Source organism: Geotrypetes seraphini, chromosome 11, assembly GCF_902459505.1.
Source record: "Geotrypetes seraphini chromosome 11, aGeoSer1.1, whole genome shotgun sequence".
Classification (NCBI taxonomy): domain Eukaryota; kingdom Metazoa; phylum Chordata; class Amphibia; order Gymnophiona; family Dermophiidae; genus Geotrypetes; species Geotrypetes seraphini.
Genome location: NC_047094.1, coordinates 46192486 through 46216557, shown reverse-complemented (window position 1 = coordinate 46216557; position 24072 = coordinate 46192486). Strand labels below are relative to the sequence as shown.

The following is a 24072-nucleotide window of genomic DNA, read 5'->3' as shown; positions in this document are numbered from 1 at the left end:
TCTAGCTCCGCCTAAGTTTACTTCCAGGCCAAGCCATGCTCACACCTAGCCTTAGGCATGCTTAGGTGGGCTTACGCGCCTCCCTAGGCTCCTGGAGGCGCCTCCAATGTAGGCGGCCTGCCTCGGGAGGTTTCTTTTTAAAAACGTGCGTCTCAATTGGCTGGTTAGGCAGCAGTTGGCCACCTACAATAGGGACGCCATTTATAGAATCCGAGCCTGAATGTCTAGTTGACTCTCGGGTTTGGGAGAACGAGACAATGGTCATTTAGTGATCTTGGTAGCCCTGTTCATGAATATGATTTTGTATGAGAGGAAAGATAGAGAGGAAGACCTATAAGTAATGATTTCAAGGTTAAAGTTAATAACTTGAATATTATATACTATTCTATTGGAAGCCAGTGGTATGTTTGGAAAAATAGAAAGACGTGATTATAATGTTTTCATGACAAAGCAATTAAATAGCTTTTTTTGGACTGATTGTAATTTCTTTTTTTGCATCTGAGAACATTCTAGGTAGGCAATGTTACAGTAGTCCAGTCTGGTGGTAATCAAGGAGAGAATGAGTGAATGAAAAGTGTCTGTGTTGAAATAACGCCTCACTGAATGAAGCTGTCGTAATAGAAAGAAGCTGGTTTTACAAAGGGAGGATATCTGATTCATAAAAGATAACTGGGAGTCAAATATAATGCCTAGATAACAAAATGAATTAACAGGTATAAAATTAGAATTGAAAAGATTTAGGTCAAACTGCTATTTGGTAAATATCTACTTAAATTACATAGTGCTTATTTGCTAAGAGGGAGTGTATACAGGGGTGGAGCCTGTGCGTGGCATAGGCTGGGTTCCCAATTATGTACTGTATGTACAAGAAATACAGTGAATGTTTAAATAATAAAATGTATTATAGTAAAAGACACATTGCCATTAATCCCCTTCAAAATACTCCCCCTCCTTTCTTGTCTTTAGTTGTGCTGTCGTGGCTACCTTGATGTCCTAAATCAATTCAAAACATTTACCTTTCATGGTCATTTTGATTTTGGAGAAGAGCCAGAAGTCACACGGTGCCAGATCTGATGAATAAGGTGGATGAGGGCACACTGTAATGTTTTTATTTGACATTAATTGCCGTACCAGAAGCGATGTGTGACATGGAGCGTTGTCATGATGGAGGATGAAACCATTTGCCCATTTCTCTGGTTGCACTCACTCGCCTCACGTTCAAATCTGTTATAAAGAGATGTTCAGATCCTCAGAAATTTCCCTAATAGTTAATCACCTGTTTGATCGAATCATTTTGCTTACTCTTTCAACATTCTCTTGGGTTTTTGATGTTGAAGGATGTCCCAATATCACCTCATGTTCAACCGATCCACACCCATTACAAAATCGCTCAAACCACTTGTAAATTGTCTTCATGGTCACTGCAGGATCCCCATAAACTAATTTTAACATTTTGGTCTCCTTTTACTAAACTGCGATAGCGTTTTTAGCGTGCGCAGAATTGTCGCGAGCACTAAACCCACGCTACGCGGCTAGAACGAACGCCAGCTCAATGCTGGCGTTAGCGTCTAGCATGCACGGGGCCAATTCTGCGCGCGCTAAGCGCGAGCTAAAACTACTATCGTAGCTTAGTAAAAAGAGCCCTTTGTGTGTTTCTTTAGCACTTTTTTGCACTTTGAAACAAAATTTTCATGTTGTTCGTGATCCATGATTTACGGCACCTTCTCTCAACCGTAGCTGACAACTGGCTGAATGCGCCATACAAGTTGAAATCTATCACACACTCGTACTAAGGTTTGACATGCCGCTTCCCGTGTTGAAGATCCCTGCCTTTCCGTTGGATGGCGCTCGCCATCAGCATTCACCATATTTTTTGATCACACCTCATACATCTTATGTGTGTTCCTGCCACTTTCAGATGCCTGCAGTTACATCAGATGTGTGGCTGACTTACATGCAGGTGCACCAATACTGGGTTACGTTAGCATTCCGTAACAGAATGCAGGCACCTTGGTTCATTTATAGAACGCTAGCACTTACTTTCCTTAATTGGATAGGCTTTACCAGGCGTCCTGTTATAGAAATCATTCTTTGAATGGACTTAGCCTTGGAGGCGTCTTCACTTTTAGCTCTCCTCTAAGAGGGTATCGTGATGCACTTGATGAGACTCTTCAGGGACAAGAGCGAGAAGGTGAGGAAAACTAACAAAGCAAAGAAAGAACCAGAAAGTCCGCCTCTGTGTGACCTCTAGTGCCCCCTTACAATGAGAACTGGAACTATTCATGCAATGTGCTATAATATTGGTTATAAAGGGATAGTGCCAAATCAATTTTGAATCATCCAATTTTATGCCCTAGTTGGGGGTTTTTTTTTCCATCTTTAATTTATTTTTTAATTTTTCTTTTCAATTCTGCTTTAATCCACACTCAAATGACTAGTGTGGCAAAGCAGTTAGAGCAGTGTTTTGTAAACTGGGTGCTCCGGCAGATTCCAGGTGTACCCCGAGATGCTGGCGAGGAGGAGAGGTGCCGGCATCGGCTGACTGCTTACAGGATGTGCCTTTCTCGGCAAGAGGCATGTTTTGTAGTCAGTCAACCAGCGTTTGCGCCTCTCCTCCTTGCCGGCACCTCTGCTGCTTCTCTTCACCTCTCCTTCTGCAGCACCCCTTCACCGGTGGTAATAGGAGGTTCAGGGCCACGGCTGGAGGACATCTGCGCATGCGCGTGATGTCATCGCATCGATGTCTACACATTTCCGAGTGTCCTCCAGCTGTAGCCCTGATATTAACCACTGTACCACATTCTCCCTAAAGTGGGCTTAGGTGTCACCTAGGCATCCTAATTTAAAGCACACTCTATGCTAGGGTTTTGTCGGCCCAAATGAGTACGCCTAAGTTAGGCACCTACCAGCACCTTAGTCCAAAACAGGCACCCACATGAAAGCCACGCCCAAAATCTCCCTCCTAACCACACCAACTTTCTGGTAGATGCTTTGAACTAGGCGCCTACCTCAAAAATGGTAGGTGCCTACCATCAAATTTACCCTTTTTTACAAAACTGCGCAACAGGTTTTTAGCACTGCCCGGCGCGCTGAATTCTCTGCGCTGCTCTGACACTCATAGGAACTCTATGACCGTTGGAACAGCGCAGAGCATTCAGCGCACTGGCCAGTGCTAAAAACCTCTTGTGCGGCATTGTAAAAGTGGGAGGGGGGGGGTTTAAGTGCAATTTATGACATTGCAAGGTGCCAATTGTTAATTATCAGTGCCGATTAAGCCTTTTAATTAATTAAGTTAGGTAATCTAGGTGCCTAACTTTAGCATCATTTATAGAATCAGGGCTACCAATTAACATAGTCGTGTCCACTCTTCTTCCCCAAAACACACCTCCAACACTATAAAAAAAATTTTTTTTTTTACCCCATGAATAGTGTGCACACATGCAAAAACTACCGCGGGATGTCCAAGTACGCTCTGCAGTAGTGCATTTTAACCTGTGGTAAGCATGTGTTATTTCTTATCACAGCTTAATAAAAGACCCCCTAGATCAGTGATATTCATTGCAAGGCCCGTGAGTCACTGGTGGCCCTCCAAGACCTCAGTGCCTGTGAAGAATATAATCCCCCTGTCAGGATTAAGCACTTTTTGTTTCCAGTGCTGCAGTCCTGCACTGTGTGAGCCATGGGAGTGTGAATGAAGTAAGCACACTGACTTCAGCGGCCCTGGAAGCTTTTCCTCTGCTACAGCTTCCTGTTCCCACAATAGGAAGCTGTAGCAGAGGGAAAGCTTCTGGGCTGCCAGATGCAACGTGTTTACTTCACTCGTGTTGCCCGCAGCTCGAAGAGTGTAGGACTGCAGCACTGGAAACAAAAAGTGACAGATCCTGACAGGGTGGGGAGAGGGAAAGGGGAAGAAAATACCAGACCTCTGTGGGAAGAAAGATGGGGAAGGAAGGGGACGGGCAGAGAGAGAAAGGAGATGGTACACATGGATGGAGAGGAGGGGAAGTGCAGAGAGAGGGAGGTGATGGGGCACTTGGATGGAGAGGAAGAGAAGACATGGAAAAGTGGACAGTTTGAGAAGGAAGCAGAAAACTGAAGAAAGTTGAATGTTAAAAGTTGCATGTAGAGCAGAAAGTGAAGGAGAGAAGAACAGCAAATGGATAAGAGTTGGGTTGCCAAATTTTACGATTATAAAATCCGGACACTCTAGACCTGCTCCCAGTCCCACCCATCTCTGCCCCAGTCCCGCCATAGCTCCGACCCTCTGCCTGCTTTGATCGGACAAAGTGCTGGGTTTTGAAAAGCCGTCCAGACCTCCGGACATGTCCTCAAAAGGAGAACATTTTCCAGGGAAATCCGGACGTCTGGTAACCCTAGATAAGAGGGTCCTGGAAACAGCTAAGAGCATAGATAGAAGGAAGTGCAGCCAGAGTGTGGGGAAAGATGATTAGAATAATAAAATCACCAGACAATAAAGGTAGGAAAAACAATTTTATTTTATTTTTAATTCTTTATTAATGTTTATTACTCACAAAAAGTGCAACACAATGTTCACATCAGTAATAATAAATAAGCACTTAAATACAATCAGTGTTAGTACAACAATGTATGCTCTCCCCCCACAATTACCTTAAAGATCACCCTAAAGATACATCCCCACCCACCCCCGGATGTGTCTGAATTGCACTGTTCGGGAAGAAATGCATTTCTCTCTATTTCTCCGGTGGTGTACTGTATGCAGAGTCTGGCATCATGGGTTTCAGTTGTATATATATTAGGACTTTTTTGTGTGTGGTTCTGAATTTCCATAAGGTTTATTGTGTAACTAAGGCCAGGTGTTCTGGTAGGAATGAATGTCCAGAAGTGCTATTGGCATTATGGCCTCCAAGTAGAAAGATACCTGTCGGCTCTCCTTTATTCCTTACGGACCCAAACTAGCCCTTGCTTAAAAATTTGTGGAGACCACTGCCCTAAATTGTAAGCACTCTGGGGTCAGGAAAATACATACGGTATCTGAATGTGGTTTGCCTTAAACTACTACTAAAGCAGGCTTCCCTGGAAACACTTGCCAATCCCTACTGATCTCCATATATCATGTAAGCTGGCAGCAGGGGCACGTATGTGAAATGTGTTTTGAATTTTTATGATAGGATGCACTTGCATTGCTACATTGGGTGTGTCTCAGCCAGAGGAATCACCTTTAAATGGCACGAGGAGAATCCAGTTCCCATAACCGTTTAACCCTTATTCTCACTGGCAAAGAGTATGGCAGTGGTTAGCAATTGTAAACACATCTTTCGAGTGGTGTTTTTTTTGGCGCATATTTGGTGGCATTCGATACAATTATGTTCTCTTTGTTTCCCCTTTGCTTCCAGATTATTGACCCTTTAGCGCGAGGGCGCGCATTCCGTATGGTGGAGGACAGTGATGGCTACAGCATGCCGCATACTCCAATCACGCCTGGGGCAGCCTCTCTCTGCTCTTTCACCAGCTCCCGCTCCGGGTTCAACCGTTTACCCAGGCGGCGAAAAAGGGAGTCTGTGGCCAAAATGAGTTTCAGAGCTGCAGCAGCACTTGTAAAGGTGGGTGATAGCACTTTAGTTCTTGTAAAAGGAAGGTGGAGGCTGATATCTCCAGATCGTCTGAAGGCGAAGGGAGGAGGCTGCTTTTAAAGGCCTGAAATGTATTTATGAGAACTAGGCCTGCAGGGTGAGTGGTGTCACAGATGACACATATCCGTAGGTTGCTGTCATGAACCAGAGCTGAGTGCTATAATTTTGTCAGAGGAAAACTGTGTCTTTATAAAGGCATTCACTGCTCTTTTTTGTGCTGTGTATACAGCTTGAAAGGAGCTGTGGTAAAATGAAAACAGAAATGCAGACTGAAAGACTTATCTGGTCCATACAAACTTCTTCCTATTCCAGGAGCCCTGATTCTGCCACACAGATGTTCCTAACCAGTGATGCCCAAACCCCCAAGAGGTGAGGGGGGTGTGGAGAAGGGTCTTGAAAACGGAAACAGTTTATTGAAACTTTCTAGACAGAGAGAAGGCAGTTATTGGTAGTATAAGTGTGTACTACTGTAGCAGGGCCATAGTGAGCTATGTGCGGGCAGTGCAGATGAACGGTGCACAAGGGAGGTGGAGGTTGTGTCCCGTCCATCGCCTTCCCTGCTTGGCTGCGATGTAGTGGACAGGATAGAAGCTCTAGGGGGCGTGTTGCACGGGGCACTTTTCTGGCTCGGCACAGTCCTGCATGTTAGCAATTGGCACTTTTAGTAGCTAACAGCGACATATGTAGCTGTCAGTAGTCACTACTTCACATATGGTTTAGAAAAGGTGCTTTGAGGGTTGCTTTGATTTTAATTCATTTTCAGTGCAGTGCACTGCTTCAAACATTCCTCTTACAGTTGCGTTATTTGATATACCGCAATTATTAACACAAGCAGTTAAGTCAAAGCAGTTTACAATATCAAAAGCAAGGGTGATAAATCAAAAATCAATAAAAATAAACAAGGTAAAATCATCCAAAACGCAAAACCAGTACAAATTGGCAAAAAAAAAGGAGGAAGGAAAGAATGACAATATGTTATAGAGAAAAAAACAATGGTTACTATAATGGACTGAGAACCTAGGAAAGCGGGTGAAATTTCCACTGTGGTGGCTTATGATCCTGGTCAAGTCACTTAACCCCTATTTTCCCAGGTACAAAAGTTAGTTTGTGAGCCCACTAGGGATAGAGAAATTACCTGCTTATAATAATATAAACTGCTTCGAATGTACTAAGTCAGAGAACACAAAATGTACTACTAGGTACGGACAAGTCAAATCCCAAACCCAATATGGAGCTCCCCAGGGTGCTTTGCTGTTCCCACTCCTCTTCAACCTGTACGTCAGACCAGTCATTGACATTGCTCATGAATACAACTTCAAGATTCATTCCTATGCCCAACTTGCCAACCTCCAACACTGTCTCTTTGATTTGAAGAAGTGGATGACAACAAACTCCAGCTGAATGCTTCTAAGACTGAATTTTTCTGGTTCAAAAGAAGAACATTAGTTTCACCCACCCAACATTATCCTGGGATTCCACCTCCCTAGCAGCAAGGAACCAGGTACGCAGCCTTGGAGTGATACTGAATGGCCACCTGTCTCTCTCCACCCGTGTCTCACAAGTGGTCTCCACCTCTTTTCCTGCGAAGGGTCAAATCTTACTTCTCAAAACCAGACTTAGCCCAGCTCCTTTACACCTATGTGCTCTCTTCTAATAATAATAATAACAACAGTTTATATACTGCAGGACCGTTAAGTTCTTTGCAGTTTACAAAGATTAAAGATGCTACAAATTAAGTAGAATTAACAAAGTTAAAAGCTAGTGATTAACAGCTGAAGAGATCAGTTATTGTGGAGTAAGATTGTCCAGGTCAGTTACCTAAATACTTCAGGAACAGATATGTCTTTAGGTGCTTCCTAAATTCCCTGTAAGTAGTAGGCATAAGCAATTGTTCAAGATCTTTACCCCATAGTTCTGCCTGATGTGAGAGAAACAAAATTCAAGTGTGAGCTTCTCTTATGTCTATTGGTTGAGAGAGAGAAAAGTTCTGTTATAAGTTTAGGGGCTAAACCGAATAGTACCTTAAAGCAAAAACATCCGAACTTAAACTCACCCATGCCTCCATCGGCAGCCAATGCAGAACTCAGTAGGAAGGTGTTACATGATCGAACTTCTTCAACTCAAAAATTAGCTTGACTGCCGCATTTTGCACCAGTTGTAATCGCCGCATATTCTTCTGGGAAATTGCCAAATAGGCGATATTACAGTAATCAAGTTGACTCAGTATAAGGGATTATACCAGAATTTTAAATGATGAAACATCAAATTATGCTCTAATGGACCGAAGCTTCCAGAGGGTAAAAAAGCCCTTTCTAACCAAGGAGTCCACCTGGTCTTTCATGGTTAGGCTCTAGTCCAATGTAACACCCAATACTTTCATAGTAGGTTGAATAGGATAACTAAATTTATTGATGCACAATTATGTTTTTGTGTTGAGCGAGTGTGGCGAAGCTACAAAGAATTTTGTTTTTTCCGAATTAAGCTTTAGTCTGGATTCAGTCATCCATTGCTCCATTGAATGGATTACTGCAACTCCCTATTCAGTGGAATCACCACAAGGAACCTAAAACGCTGCCAGCGAGTCCAGAACTCAGCAATTTGCCTCCTATACAACCTCAACTTCTGCGACCCCCATCACACCAGCATTCCATGCAGCCCACTGGCTTCCTGTCAACAAGCACTGCGCCTTCAAGGCCTTGCAATGGCTCACAAAAGATTCCCCCACAAAACCCCCACCTACATAGCATCCAAGCTCTGAAAGAGAGAGACAACTCAGCAATCCCCCAGGAAAATCTCTGCAGATGGAAACTGCAAGTAAATGCTCCTACACCCATTTTCTCCCTCGTCTATGGGACCAGTTGCCCGCACAAATAAGGTCACTGGACTCACTGATGGCCTTCTGAAGAGCAATGAAGACCTTCCTCTTCAGCTAAATCTGCCATCAGCAGACAGACTACCGTATTTTCGCGGATATAACGCGCACCATTGTAAAACGCGCACAGGGGTATAGCGCGCAGAAATCACGATGATATGTACAAAAACTTTTCTATACCGCGCTCAGGCATATAACGCGCATGCTGCCCGACTCTCCTCTGGCCACCCCGACTCTCCTTTCGCTCTCCCCGACTCTCCTTTCGCCCTCCCCGACTCTCATCTGGTTGCCCCGACTCACCCTGACTTTCGGTGCACTGCCCCGACTCTCCTCTGGTTGCCCCGACTCACCCTGACTTTCGGTGCACTGCCCCGCCTCTCCGTGCCTGTCCCCCTTGAAGTCCTGTCCCCCCTTGAAGGTCTGCCTGTCCCCCCTTGAAGGTCTGCCTGTCCCCCCTTGAAGTCCTGTCCCCCTTGAAGGTCTGCCTGTCCCCCTTGAAGATCTGCCTGTCCCCCCTTGAAGTCCTGTCCCCATCCTGAAAGCCTGATGCCCCCCTCGACGTCCGATTCTTCTCCCCCCCTCGGCAGGACCACTCGCACCCCCACCCCGAAGGACCGCCGACTCCCCGACAATATTGGGCCAGGAGGGAGCCCAAATCCTCCTGGCCACGGCGACCCCCTAACCCCCCCCCGCACTACATTACGGGCAGGAGGGATCCCAGGCCCTCCTGCCCTCGACGCAAACCCCCCCCCCCCACCGCCCGCCCCCCCCCAAGAACCTCCGACCGACCCGCGACCCCCCTGGCCGACCCCCCCACCCCCCTTCCCCGTACCTTTGGAAGTTGGCCGGACAGACGGGAGCCAAACCCGCCTGTCCGGCAGGCAGCCAACGAAGGAATGAGGCCGGATTGGCCCATCCGTCCTAAAGCTCCGCCTACTGGTGGGGCCTAAGGCGCGTGGGCCAATCAGAATAGGCCCTGGAGCCTTAGGTCCCACCTGGGGGCGCGGCCTGAGACACATGGTCGGGTTTGGCCCATGTGCCTCAGGCCGCGCCCCCAGGTGGGACCTAAGGCTCCAGGGCCTATTCTGATTGGCCCACGCGCCTTAGGCCCCACCAGTAGGCGGAGCTTTAGGACGGATGGGCCAATCCGGCCTCATTCCTTCGTTGGCTGCCTGCCGACAGGCGGGTTTGGCTCCCGTCTGTCCGGCCAACTTCCAAAGGTACGGGGAAGGGGGGTGGGGGGGTCGGCCAGGGGGGTCGCGGGTCGGTCGGAGGTTCTTGGGGGGGGGCGGTCGTTGGAGGGAGGGGGGTTTGCGTCGAGGGCAGGAGGGCCTGGGATCCCTCCTGCCCGTAATGTAGTGCGGGGTGGGGTTAGGGGGTCGCCGTGGCCAGGAGGGTTTGGGCTCCCTTCTGGCCCAACTACACAAAGTACGGGGAAGGCGGGTGGGGGTGTCGTGGGGGTCGGCCAGGGGGGTCGCGGGTCGGCTGGGGGACGGGCGGAGGTTCTGGGGGGGGGGGGGGCGGTCGTTGGAAGGAGGGGGGTTTGCGTCGAGGGCAGGAGGGCCTGGGATCCCTCCTGCCCGTAATGTAGTGCGGGGTGGGGTTAGGGGGTCGCCGTGGCCAGGAGGGTTTGGGCTCCCTTCTGGCCCAACTACACAAAGTACGGGGAAGGCGGGTGGGGGTGTCGTGGGGGTCGGCCAGGGGGGTCGCGGGTCGGCTGGGGGACGGGCGGAGGTTCTTGGGGGGGGGGGCGGTCGTTGGGGGGGGGGGGTTTGCGTCGAGGGCAGGAGGGCCTGGGATCCCTCCTGCCCGTAATGTAGTGCGGGGGGGGGTTAGGGGGTCGCCGTGGCCAGGAGGGTTTGGGCTCCCTCCTGGCCCGATATTGTTGGGGAGTCGGCGGTCCTTCGGGGTGAGGGTGCGAGTGGTCCTGCCGGGGGGGGGGGATGTATCGGACGTCGGGGAGTCGGCCGGGCAAGAGGGCTTGGGCTCCCTCTTGCTCCGATCGTGGATGCGGGTGGGAGCGCGTGCGAGCGGTCGTTCGGGGTGGGGGTGCGAGCGGTCCTGCTGGGGGGGTGAATCGGGCGTCGGGCGGGGTGGGAACTATGTTTAAAAACTTTTGTATACCGCGCTCAGGCATATAACGCGCGAGGGGTATGCGCGGTACGTAAAATCACGTATAACGCGCGCGTTATATCCGCGAAAATACGGTACTTCATTAAGCTTCCTTCTAGATGCTCCTTGTTTGTAACCAGTCATGTCCTTAAATTTACTCTGTGAATTTCCTGTTGTAACCCGTTCTGAGCTTCTTGGAGGATGGGATAGAAATCAAAATAAATAAATATCCCCTGAACAGTTGAAGGGGAGTGGGAACCAAAAAGGGTTAAGAAACCCTGGTCCAGGGTTCACAAGAACTGTGTCTCTGAATTAAAATTGGTTCTGGAAGCAAACAACCCTGATGGTTGATCCTCTTAAAAAGTGGAATTTTGATTTGATATGAATTCAGGGCTTCTAACTCATATTTCTTTTTTGGCTGCCCTAAGGAGTGCATAGTCCAGTGAGTCTGGATTGAGAATGGAATTTGTGATTTAAGTTCTAGTCTAGCGTATCGCAAACTGTGTGCCGTGGCACACTAATGTGCCCTGGAGGATTCCAGGTGTGCCACGAGATGCTGGTAAGGAGGCGCCAATGCCTGCTGACTGCTTACAGGATTTTGTCTCTCGCGGCAAGAGGCACATCCTGTAGTCAGCCGGCACTGGCACCTCTCCTCCTCACCTCTCCTTCTGCAGCACCCCCCACTGGCGATAATAGGAGGCTCAGGGCCACAGTCCGAGGACATCCGCGCATGCGTGGACATCAACATGATGACATTACACAGGTGCGTGATGTCATTGCATCAACATCTGCACATTTTCAGGTGCCCTCCAGCTGCAGCTCCGAGTTTAGAGTGCCAGCAGCTTAAAAAGTATGCGACACATTGCCATAGTGTGTATTTGCAAGGGAATGTATACATAGGTGGGACACGGACAGGGTCCACATTTACATGTGTAACTTATAGAATGCTCTGTTATATGCTAAAGTGCAATATTTAAGCATGCACATTTACACCTGCCATAGGCCGGGTGTGAATTCTCGCACCTATCATAAATTCCAACTTATGCTGTATTCTATAACAGAATCTGGGTGCTTAGCGCTTAACACCCAGCATTTTGTGTGCCTGTCTTTTGGCACACTGTACTCAATAGTCCCCTTGGTGCCAGTTCCAGCATCGGCTTCAGGTAAGCAGGAATTAAATTGGAAAAAGGAGCTTAAAGGAATAAAGAAACCCTGTAACTCTATTGTTGACTTGTGCATCGTTCCTAATTCAGCCCCATTGATCCTGTCATGTTTGACTGCAGGGCCGCTCTGTGAAAGAAAGCACCTTGAGGAGGGCTCAGAGACGCAGTTTCACCCCCGCTAGCTTCATGGAAGAGGACACTGTGGACTTTCCCGATGAGCTGGATACTTCATTCTTTGCAAGGGTAAGAGACAGACACAGCAAACTGTTCTTACTTTAATAAGATAAGCTGCATCTACTAGCAAGGACTGGGAATAGGACTGGATTAACAAAGAGACAAACTAGGTGGCAGCTAAGGGTGGCAGCTTCTGAGGGGCAGCAAAGAGCAGCTGTAGTCAAAGCAAACAGTAGGTACTGCCAACCACCCCAAGAAATTGAGAGGTCAATAGTCAATGTGGTCTAAATGAGTAGGAGAAGCTTCTGCACTCTTAAACCGTGCTGAATTGGCAGGACGCTAATCTTCAAAAGTACTTACCCTCTTTTTACACAACCGTGCCGGCGTGCTGAATGCTCTGCGCTGCTCCCGACGCTCATTGGAACGCTATGAGCATCTGGAGCAACACAGAGCATTTAATGCACCAGCCAGTGCTTCAGCGGAAGAAAACCATACGTGTAACACCAAAAAGCAAACAAAAAAGTAGGGATAGACCAGAGGTAGGCAATTCCGGAGCCAGGTCAGGTTTTCAGGATATCCACAATGAATATGTATGAGATGGATGTGCATGCACTGGCTCCTTGAGATGCAAATCTATCTCATTCATATTTAATGTGGATATCCTGAAAACCTGACTTAGCTCCAGCTCTCGAGGACCGGAATAGCCTACCCCTGGGATAGACAATAGACCTTTGCAAAAAAAATAGGGATACTCAAAATTAAAAGTTTTAAATATTTATTACAAGAAGCACCATAGCAACAACAGGCCATATGTATCTCTCCAGAAGACCCGACATGGCACCATATTTGAGTGGAAGAGACGTCCTGCTTCAGGGGTCATAAAATCTGAGGGATATAGCAGTAAAATTCTGCTCAAGCTGTGAAATTTATCAAATAACGTTTGTGATTCGAACTCTGTTCAGAGCGTCACAAACATAATTTGACATTTCGCAGCCAGATTATATTGACCCAGTTTCACAGTTTGAGCAGAATTTTACTGCTGTATCCCACAGATTCTATGATCCTTGAGGGAGGCGGCCTCTTCCGCCAAAACACAGTGCTGTGTCGGGTCTTCTAAAGAGAGACGTATGACCTATTGATGCTGTGGTTCTTTTTTGCAATAAACTTTTAATCCTGAGTATCTTAAGTTTTGCGAAAGTCTATTGTCCATCCCTACTTTTTTTTCTTTGCTTTTTGGTCCAAATGAAATGTCAAGGCTAGTCTCCACATACCTAAATGGGCAAGCAGGCCTGTAGAAAAAGCCATCCTTAGTTTGCCTGATTAGGTATGTGGGTATGGCACTGAGTATGGGCTGTATCTGCATAACTTCCGAGTGTCATAATAGACCTCAATATTCAGTGCTGGGCTGTTTCCAATGACTGGCATTGAATATCTGGACTATTACATGAAGGGCAACTTCTGTTACTCCGGGGGGAGGGGGGGGGTATTGTTTAATTCACTGAGGGTTTTTATTTTCTTCTCTTATGTATTATAGCATTTTCTTTCTTTGCTTTGTTCTTTTCCTGATTTGGGAGATTTTCAGTCTTTCTTTGTAGCAGGATTCTGGGGTCTGTTGGACTGTTATTCATACTATTCCATTATTGGCGGGGTGCGCTTGGTTAGTTTCTTGTTGTATTACTGATTTTTTTTTTAATTTTTATGTTTGATTATATATATGGATGTATATCCTGCAGGTTCTAAATAAACAATTACAAAAAAAGAAAAAGAATATCTGGACTATTTTTGGCAAGTTCAAACTTAGGCCCTCTTTTACTAACCCGATGTATAGGTTTCAACCATGGCCCGGGGCGTTAAGTGCTCTGACACTGCTCCACCACTCATAAAATTCCTATGCGTGTCAGAGCATTTAGCTCCCTGGGCCGCAGTAAAACCCTCTACAGCGTGTTAGTAAAAGATGGCCTTAGCTGGCTAAGCCAATTTTAAAGCTGTCCTGCTAAGTTATAGAGGCCAAAGATAAATGTGCATTTTGTGCAGCTGATATGGCTGGTCAGTGCTTAAAAATTGGCCCATCTTGTAGCCAACCAAATTTAAGCCACTAGCCGCTAGCAATCAGTGGGAGATATTTAATCGACCAGGATCCGTTCCTGTCCGGGTAAATAGTGTTGAATGTTAAGCGGAGTGTTTTTTACATGGAAAATGGCTCTGACAAAATTGTTCAGATATATGTGTGTAAAAAGGCAAGCACTACTGTGATGCAGTCTGGAAGTGGATGTTTCCGGTGTAGAATGTAGATGAAGTTCTACTGTCCATGTATGTTTTCCTTGATAATAATAATAATAATAATAATTTATTTCTTATATACCGCTATACCGTGAAGTTCGAAGCGGTTTACAATAAAGATACATTTGACAATACATGGGATACAAGTGGGTTACAATACAAGTGGTTTACTATCAAGGTGCATTTTGTCAGTGTAAGGGATACTTACCGCCCTCATCTCCAACTCCCCGCCCTACCACCTGTTCAGGAAGTCACTAAAAACCTACCTCTTCGACAAATTTCGCTAACGCTGCCTTCCCTCCTTCCCTGCATCCTCCTGACCTCGACATGCCTCCATTCCCTCTGACTACGCCCCCCTCCCAAGCCACTATGGCCTCTCTTTCTCAATTTCTGTTTTACCTAATTGCCCTGCCTTTTCATTGCCTCCATTTACCACCGCTATAACATGTAACATCGCTGTATACGTACAGTCTCTTCTTTAGTATATGCCTTTTTATTACTGCTATTTATGTAACATCTCTGTAAATGTAACAACACTGTAATATGTATCATCGCTGTAAATGTACAGTCTCTTCTATTGTTAACCGCATTGAACTTCCATGGTATTGTGGTATACAAGAATAAAGTTATTATTATTATTATTATTATACAGGTGGGTTACCATAAAGATACATTTAGTCAGTACATGGGTTACAATAAAGATACATTATGTCAGTACATGAGATTCAAGGTGGAAAGTATAATTAGTTTCGGGCCTTGGAATTACGGGGCATGGTGGAAGGGTCATGGCGAGGAAGAGTTGGGTACGGGAATTTAGAATTTGTTAAACAGTCGAGTTTTCAGGGATTTTCTAATGTCTGCTTATGTAGTGGCCTCAAGTATGGGCTTTCCAAGCCATGTGTTCAGCCTAGCTGCCTGGAATGAAAACATTCTATCTAGAAACTTTTTGTATTGGTAAGATTTCATGGAGGGGTAATTAAATAGGTTTGTTCTGCGAGTGCTCTTGTTGGACTCGTTGGGGGAGAACTGGGAGATTAGGTAAGCTGGAAGAATCCCAAAGCTTTGTAGCAAAAACAAGCAAACTTGAAGAGGACTCTGGATTCTGCGGGTAACCAGTGGAGTTTCTGATAATAAGGGGAAATGTGTTCCCATTTTTTTAAACCGTGGATTAGTCAGATCGCGGTGTTCTGAATTAATCTCAGCTTGATAGATGCATAGAGCATGAAAGGTGTCCTGATTTGGGGTCCCCAGGCTAGGGATTCTATGGAGCAAATAGCCCTGGTATGGGAGGGTGGTTCATTGGGGTCCTGGGGGAATTGTTTGTGGATGAAGCAAAAAGCTACATTTTGTCATTTTTCCACTTGCTGCTATCAAAATAATGTTTCTTTGGATTGTATGCCAAAAAACACTTGCAAAAGTACACTAGTTTCTTTAACTACATATTTACACAAAGGCAAGAAGCTTAGTTTTGCTTTATCCCAGAATATTCTAACAGAGCCCTGATGCCAGCACTCTCCTCAGAAGCCCAGATGTCTCACTTCCATACTGGCCAACCCTTAAGCCTCCCTGTGGGAGCACACAATGAGTTGGAAGATAACTGATAAAAAGTTATATCGCATTGCATGTCTCCTGTTTGTACAACCCAGAATCGGAAGTGAAAGAAGTGATTAGCTTGGAATGTCTTCTTAGTCCCATTGTTCCTGTAGCATAGCACTGACTTGTTTCCCTTTGGTAACTCCATGGAGATCCTGGGATCTGACTGCTCTCTTGCTTTCTTTGGTCAGGAAGGAGTGCTGCATGAAGAACTCTCCACCTATCCAGATGAGGTCTTTGAGTCGCCCTCGGAAGCTGCCATTAAGGAGTCTGAACTGAGTGCGGAGGATCAGCCCGAACTGACAGGAGGAGCCTTGGACCGAAGTGAACTGGAGAAGAGTCACTTGATGATGTAAGTTTTGCTTGCGTGGGCTGGGATCGTCTCTGGGATTGGTTTCAGTTATCTGAGGCTTCCAGGATTACACTGGAGTTGCTGCCTCACTGAGTACAAGCCAAAGAGACTTATCCAGTACTGGTTTTGCCCTCTCTCCCATGTGTAGAGCAAAATTAGGACTGGATCAGTTTCTTCAAACTGACTTGGGTGAGGGGGAGACTGGTTCTGTGAAGAAGAAAAATAGTTCTAAGACTGGACAATAAAGCGGCAATTCAACAATATTATTTATGTGCAATATTAACTAAGCCTACTCTATAAGAATACTTATGCGTTTATGTCTTCTTATGAAATATGTGTATAAACCAAAACAAAGAACACTGTAGAGACTTGATGTTCCTGGTGTAGACTTGATTATACAACTTGATGGTCTACATGCGGAGCTACAGCAGTACACTGTTTTTGTGTTTATCCACAAGCCTCTGAGCGGATTCTAAGGGATCCCTGAGGAAGACATTGCTGTCGAAACGCAGACCGTGTTGTATCCTATATAATAAAACCCTAGAGCTTCCAAGCTTCCAAGGAGAGAGAGACAAATAAAAAAAACCCACAGACATGTACTCTAGCACCCGTTAATGTAACGGGCTTAAACACTAGTCTATAATAAAGTCTACACTAGGAACATCAAGTCTTCACAGTGTTCTTTATTTTGGATTGACTTCCTTGTTTTGATATGTGTATAACCAGCATTGGTTCGCCTATGGCTGGCATAAAAGGGTTCACCTAAATGTGGCATTATCTAAGTAACTTATAGCATTCTCTAAGTTATATGTGCAAATGTCAGCCATGTTTATGACAGCCCATGCCAGTCTCCTGTGAACGTCCCCTTGCAGCTACATGCTAAGCCAAGATATGCTACTCCCATTTACACAACTTAATGTGCACGTATCCACATAAATGGCAGTATTCTATCAATTTAAGCACATGTAAATGGCGTTGAAATTTGAGGGCCAAAAAAATGAGCGCCATTTATTGAACAGCACTTAGAGCCAGAACTGCGCCCAGATTTAGGTTCAATGATTTTCACCAACTCAAACCTGGTGGAAATCCTCATGCCTAAATTAGACACAGATCTACCTTATTCCATAACACACTGCACCCAAATTCTAGGAACGTCCTGACCCGCCCAGGCCCCCTTTTTGGATCTGCACATAAAAATTTACGCACTCATCTTTGTAAAATACCAATTAAAAAGTTGCACATGTAAATTCTAATTATTGGTGCCCAATTATTGGCATGAATTTGCTCATGCAATTAAATTGTGTGCTCAAATTGAGCACATGTCCAAATTTTGTGCTCAGAATGAGGAAATAAAGAAAAGATACATCTCTTCCTTCTGTTACATGTATAAGAAGAATTTTATAAAATTATCCCAGAGGTTATTCACAGTGAGAAGAAGGTGCCCAATTTTACATGACCTGTATGTATGTATGTATACATTTATTTATTTGATTTATATCCCATTCTCCCCAAAGAACTCAGAACTAGAGAGTTGCAAGGGGACAGACATCCCACCCATCCCCACCCGTCCCCGCCAGGATCCTCTCCATCCCCACCCGTCCCCGTCAGGATCCTCTCCGTCCCCACCCATCCCCGCAAAGAATTACCTCCATCCCCACCCGTCCCCATAAAAAGCAGCAATTACTTCTGACAGGTTCATCAATTCCACAGTTTCTTTTGTGTTTGTGCTGCTGTTTTCCTTGTGGAATCTCTTTGGTAAAACCCTTTTTTTGTTTTCTGTTCAGGTAGTTAACTTATAAACCCCCTCTTTTACTAAGGCTGACGTGTCCATTATATTATATGGACGAACCCTGCTTCCAAAGCCTTCCATCCCTGTGGGAGTCCCTTTGGCTAGAGGGGGGTCCCCTTGGGAGTTCCGTGGGTTTGGGTGGGATTCCCATGGGACACCCGCGGGATTCCCGTGATCCCCGTTCCCGTGCAGATCTCTACTCAGAACGGGTTACGGTTTTGCAGTCATAGCATTACACTGCACCATCACATAAGATTGTTCTTGAACAGTGCATGAAGAGGTAGCTTATCTTGCATGGCGAAATGACTATACAAAACTACAGAAGCACACATTTACAAAATTACAGAAATTACAAAGTTACAGGTTATATAAGGAAATTGTTTAAGCGATGCGTAGGGCACAGGTTATCTTGTAGGGGATGACTAGTCTAGGATCTTGTGGATGAGGTGCTTCAGTTCCACTGCTGTTGAAATGTGACCGTCATGTGTCTCTTCTGCAAACAGCAGAGCTATTATTTTACAGAGGGTGGTGGGCGATAACTTACGTTTCCTCATCGTTGTTCTCCGTGGCTGTTTCTTGGACTTCAGTCTCGGCAACTAGTCATTAAAACTGCATTTTTCATTTCAGCCCATTGGAAAGAGGGTGGCGCAAACCCAGAGAAGGAACTTTGCCACAACCAAAAGTTCGGTTACGTCAGGAAGTGATCAGCATGAATGCACAAAAGAGGGGTCAGCGCATCACCATACCTGTAAAGAAGCTCTTTGCCAAAGAGAAAAGGCCCTATGGGCTGGGAATGGTGGGCAAGCTGACCAACAGGACCTATCGCAAACGCATAGACAGCTATGTGAAGAGGCAGATAGAAGACATGGACGATCACAGGTAAACAGAAGTCTTAAAAAGATTGAATTAGCCATCTGAAAACAGCAAGTCGAGAAGTTTGAGGAAATTTGAAGACCATTCAAAGTGTGATCTCTTAAATGTAAGAAATGGGGTGTTAAATGTAGCCGATGTGGAGGGGGCAATTCTGTAACCTGATGTAAGCACCGCATAGGGGTGTGCTTGGCGCCAATTCTGTAATGGTTTTGGATGCACCTAAACCAGCGTCCTGCAAACTTTTTTTTTTGCTCCAGTACACTAATGAAGCAAATGTTTTTCTGTGGCATACCCACAACCCCACCCTGCTCCATTGTCTACTTATAGACTTCAGCAGCCAATGCAGAAGGTACTAGTTTCATAAGGATCAAACACATCCCAAGCTATATTGCCTCTACATATAGGCATCAACGAACAACTTGGTTTTTAACAATTTCTTGACATTAAGGCAGTCAGCATATAATCTTAAGTGTCCCAACAACATATTCGAGAGAGACATACCAGCAGCTGAGAACATTCTCGATTTCGTGACCACATCCCTCACTCCTTCTTCCATTCTGCCATCATGATTCTATGTTTCTATATGCACACACTTGGGGAGGGGAAATTCTATGAATGGTGCCTAAAATTAGGCATTGAGAAGATCCGTACTAAACTAGTATTCTGCAAAGAGGGGGGGGGGGGAATCTGTGCAGTGCACCCTTTACGGAATACTAGCTTGCCCCCACCCCCTTTTACAAAACCATGCAAAAGGTTTTTATTATCGACCAGTGCGCTGAATGCTCTGCGTTGCTCCAACATTCATAGGAACACTATGGCTGCCGGAGCAGCGCAGAGCATTCAGTGTGCCGGCCGGCAATAAAAACCTTTTGCGCAGTTTTGTAAAAAGGGGGGTTAGTGCAGATCTTGTGTCTAACTTTAGGCATGGTACTTATTCCTGCTGAAACCTGGTGTAAATGCTGGCGCACAACTAACGGCAGTTGGGCGTGCAAATGACCGTATTCTATAACGTCGTGCCTAATTTCTGACAATGCCCCTGATCCGCTCATGCCCCCTTTTGAGTTGCACGCTATAAAATGTAGGCGTGCTTTTTATAGAATAGGGTGCAGGGCAGATTCACACATAGACTGAAATGAGTGCCAGTAAGAACCAATCATTGATTGTTAACAGCTCATAAACTAATTAGTTTATGCGCAGATCTGGGATCACCAACTGTAGGCGACCTATATAGAATTGGGGGGTTGGTGCCTAATGTTGGGTATCAAGTTGTAGAATGAGGAAGTGTGTGGTGCAGTGGATAGAGCTACAGCTTCAGCATCCTGAGGTTATGGGTTCAAATCCCTTGCTGCTCCTTGTGACCCTGGGCAAGTCACTTAATCCCCCTCCCCATTGCCCCAGGTACACTAGATAGAGTTTGAGCCCCACTGGGACAGATAGGGAAATATGATAAAGTACCTGAATGTAAAACCACTTAGGAAATAACCGGTATATAAATAATTAATAATAATAGTGGGGGAATGTAGGTGGGAGGAGAGATGAGGATTGCAGAGGACAATAAGGTGATTGCTGGGGGAAAGATATAATTGGAATTTGGCATTTGATAATGTGGATAGCAACAAATTGGTAGCGTGTATGCAAAATTGTGTTATATATTGATAGTAATGGTGGCCCTGCTTATACTTAAGGTGAGTACAGATGTACCAGAATTCATTGCACCAACCGGAGGAAACTGCACATCTGAAAATTCTATTAAAACACATACGTTTATTCCTTTGACCAAATTATAACTCCAGGAATTCCTGTGTGGAAAGTAGATAAATCTAATTACTTAATGAAGCTTAGTCTATGGAGTGCGGTTTTCACCCCGAGGGATCTAGCTGGTTAATTTCTCTGTGATGTCCTCTGTTTCAGGCCTTTCTTCACATACTGGATAACCTTTGTTCACTCGCTCATTACAATCCTGGCTGTCTGTATCTATGGAATTGCACCTGTTGGGTTTTCACAACATGAAACTGTAGCATCAGTAAGTTACTCTTTTATTTTGTTTTGGTCCCATAGCATAAATTTGGTATTTGAAAAGTATTTGGTTAACCGGTTCCAAAAAGCTGACTAGGTTGAAATGCAGCAGCATAGTGAGGGAGGGAGGCCCTCAGGGCAAGTGACACCCGGCATCGCTGCACCCCCAGTACTCTTCCCCACCTTGCATTCCTCTGTACCTCTTCAGAATCTTCCTGGCAGTGAACAGGTCCTAGCTGCAGCTCACGCTCGCAGTTCTCCCTCTGATGTCACTTCCTGGTCATGTGACCATGTCACCCGGGGCCAGTGTCTTGGTACATGGATCTCTCCCCAGTTAGGCCCCTCTGTTCTTCCTTTGTAACATGAACTTTTCAGTAACAGTCCCTCTACAACTTAGGATGCGAGCACCAAAACCCCTTCTTTAATCATTACTGTTCTGGGATATTTGAGGTTCCCTTCTCCTGAAGTACCCAAAGCCTCTCCAAAAGAACATCGTCTTCAACTTATTCAAAACTCGGCAATAAAACTTCTAAGAAATATGATCATGTCACATCACTTCTCAAAGCAGAGCATTGGCTCCCAGAATCTCATAGAATTACTTTCAAAATTCTCTCTTTAGTCTACAAGCCACATCATTCTGGCTTGCCTCTTTATCTTACTCGTCATCTGACTCCATATTGACCATCAAGATCTCTACATTCTTCACAGTCTAAACAATTACAAATCGACAGATTTGTTTTGATTCAACTCGTTCAATTATATTCAGCATCATTGGACCTATGCTATGGAACTCTCTACCTCTTGATATAAGATCTATATCCACATACCTGGAATACTGTGTGACACTTAAAACCTATTTGTTCAGAGATACATACAGTAATTAATATAATATAGTTATTCTTTATTGGAGATGTGCTCTGTTCTCAGGCGGTGATGGGGGAGGGGTGCTATGGGCCGGCGTACTTTCATCAGCAGGAATATCTTTTTCTTACTGTTCTATCCCCCCCTCCCTTTTATAAAACCGTAGTGTAGTTTTTAGCGCTGGCCGCAACAGTTCAGACACGCATAGGAATTCTATGAGTGTCAGAGCTGTTACTGCCGCGACCGGCACTGCAAACGCTAGTGCGGTTTTGTGAAAGGAGGGGTATATGAATGGAATTCTACTTTTTATGTATTTTCTTATCCACTATTTTTATAAATGTAACCGCTTAGATGGCCTTGGCCCTGGGGCAGTATATCAAATTGTAATAAAACGTGAAATCTGAAACTTTTTTCTAAAAGGTTTTATTCTAATTTGAATGTCCCAGCAGGATGTCTCTTCCTCTGTAATAATGCTCTTTTTCTCTCCTGATGGGACTTTCAAATCAGGAAATCTCATCAGTTTTGCAAGGGCTTTAAGGATAGTCCTATAGGTGGCACTGAAAAAAAAGTTCTATCAATTTATCTAAGAGAGGAAAAGAATTTCGAAAAATTTAAGAGCAAACTCAAGAGTCTTCTTTTTAAAGATGCATTCAATGATTAAATGAATTGCTTAGGGCTCTTAATCCATTTTTAACTATTTTGATAGTTTTCATTTCCCTTCCCTATTGTTTTCAACCCTAATTGTTTTTCTTTATAACCAGATTGTATTTCATTCCTAATTTTCCCTGTGTTTTTGATTGTATGTGCAATTTGACTTATTAATATGTTTTGTAGATTTAGCACGTCAGTTATATTTGTCTTCCTTAACTTTGTAACTTTTATCAATCTGTACATCGCTTAGAATTCGGAATAGGCGATTAATCAAATTTTATAATAAACTTGATAGAGAAAAATAATTACAGCATATTTGAGGTAGAGATGGCTCTCCTGCAATATGGAATGGTTTTGCAAATTTCATAGGTATTGTTTTCCACTTATTTATTTTTAATTTCTCCAAAATAATAACTTAGTCTAAATCAAATTGTTGTCTGGATCAAAACACTTTCTAGGGCATTCCATAGAAGCAATGCATGAAACATTTCATGCATATTCGGTAAATCTTGAAAACTAGAATAATTTGTGATCCTCAAGGAACACATTTGGGGACCCTGATTTAGAACAAAATAGGCAGATACTATCTTTTGTAAAGAGAAAGGGATTGTTGGATAGAATGGAGGTGAGAGTAGGAGTGAGAATGGGAATAGGGGTGAGAATGAGGGAGGGAATTGTGGACCTGGTGGGGGAGGGGATATGGCACAAAGGAGGATGTTGAACCCTGTGGAGAGTAGAAAGACAGAGGGAAGATGAGGAGGAAGGGATGTGGAGACAGAGGCAAGATGCTGAACTTTGAAAATGGGGGAATAAGAAGACAAAGAGAAGATGATGGATAGAGGAGGAGAGAGGGGGGAGATGATGGACAAAAGATAGGATGAGAGAGAAGAGATGCTAGATCAGGGAAGGACAGAGAGATGCTTGCTGAGGAGGATATGCTTGCTGAGGAGAAAAAGGGAGTTGATGGACATGGGTACCAAAAGAGACATGCTGGATTGAGATGGAGGAAGAGATGAGTTTAATAGAAGATGCTGACTTAGAGGAAGGGGAAGAAAGAGGAGATGCTAGATTGGGATATGGAAGAAAAAAGGATATGGTAGTATTGGGACACAGAAAAAGGATGCTGGATAAGGGGTTGCAGGAAATACTGAATATGAGGGGAGTATTAGCAAAAAAATAAATTGGGGAATCATAGGATGAAGAATGGGAAGGCTGCGGTGTGGGAGATGAAAAGTTGTTGGTAGATGTAGTAAAAAGAGGGAGATTGAAAATGGGATAGTAAGAATGAATAAAATCTAAGCAGATAAGTTGAAAGGAAAAGACTAAAATCAGAGATGGATATAAGGGAGGAAGGGAAAGAAGAAGTGGCAGATAGACTGGAGATCCTGGAAAGACAACTGTGATAAGAAAGAGGAAAGCAGAAACTGGAGACTGTGAAAAAAATGAATAAAATGGCAAGACAATAAAGGTAGACTAAAGAATGTTATTTTTAGTTTACTAGATGGAAACTGTCAGTTTTACTGTAGGAATTTATATCTATTTTTTTTGTATTTTTCCAATTTGAATATTTTTATGGTGAGTTTTATGAAGTATGGTCCTAACTTCCTTTGTTGGAGACTCAAGTATGTTACAAAACTGAAGGTTCAGGATTTATACTGAAATTATCAGAGATGCCAAGTTACCCAGTTCCATTTGGCAGATTTTAGGTTATTTCTGACTACACA

General features: G+C 44.7%; 1 protein-coding gene across 8 annotated transcripts in view; it reads left to right on the top strand.

The window, feature by feature from the left end:
• The window catches only part of RHBDF1 (rhomboid 5 homolog 1), a 257292-nt gene that overhangs the window by 193292 nt on the left and 39928 nt on the right, over positions 1-24072 (top strand). For all 8 annotated transcript variants that reach the window (XM_033963580.1, XM_033963579.1, XM_033963581.1 and 5 more), the window contains 5 exons: positions 5376-5582; positions 11880-12002; positions 15998-16158; positions 18575-18826; positions 20732-20843. In XM_033963580.1, coding sequence (XP_033819471.1) covers positions 5376-5582; positions 11880-12002; positions 15998-16158; positions 18575-18826; positions 20732-20843 — 855 coding nt within the window. The remainder of the gene's footprint in view (positions 1-5375; positions 5583-11879; positions 12003-15997; positions 16159-18574; positions 18827-20731; positions 20844-24072) is intronic.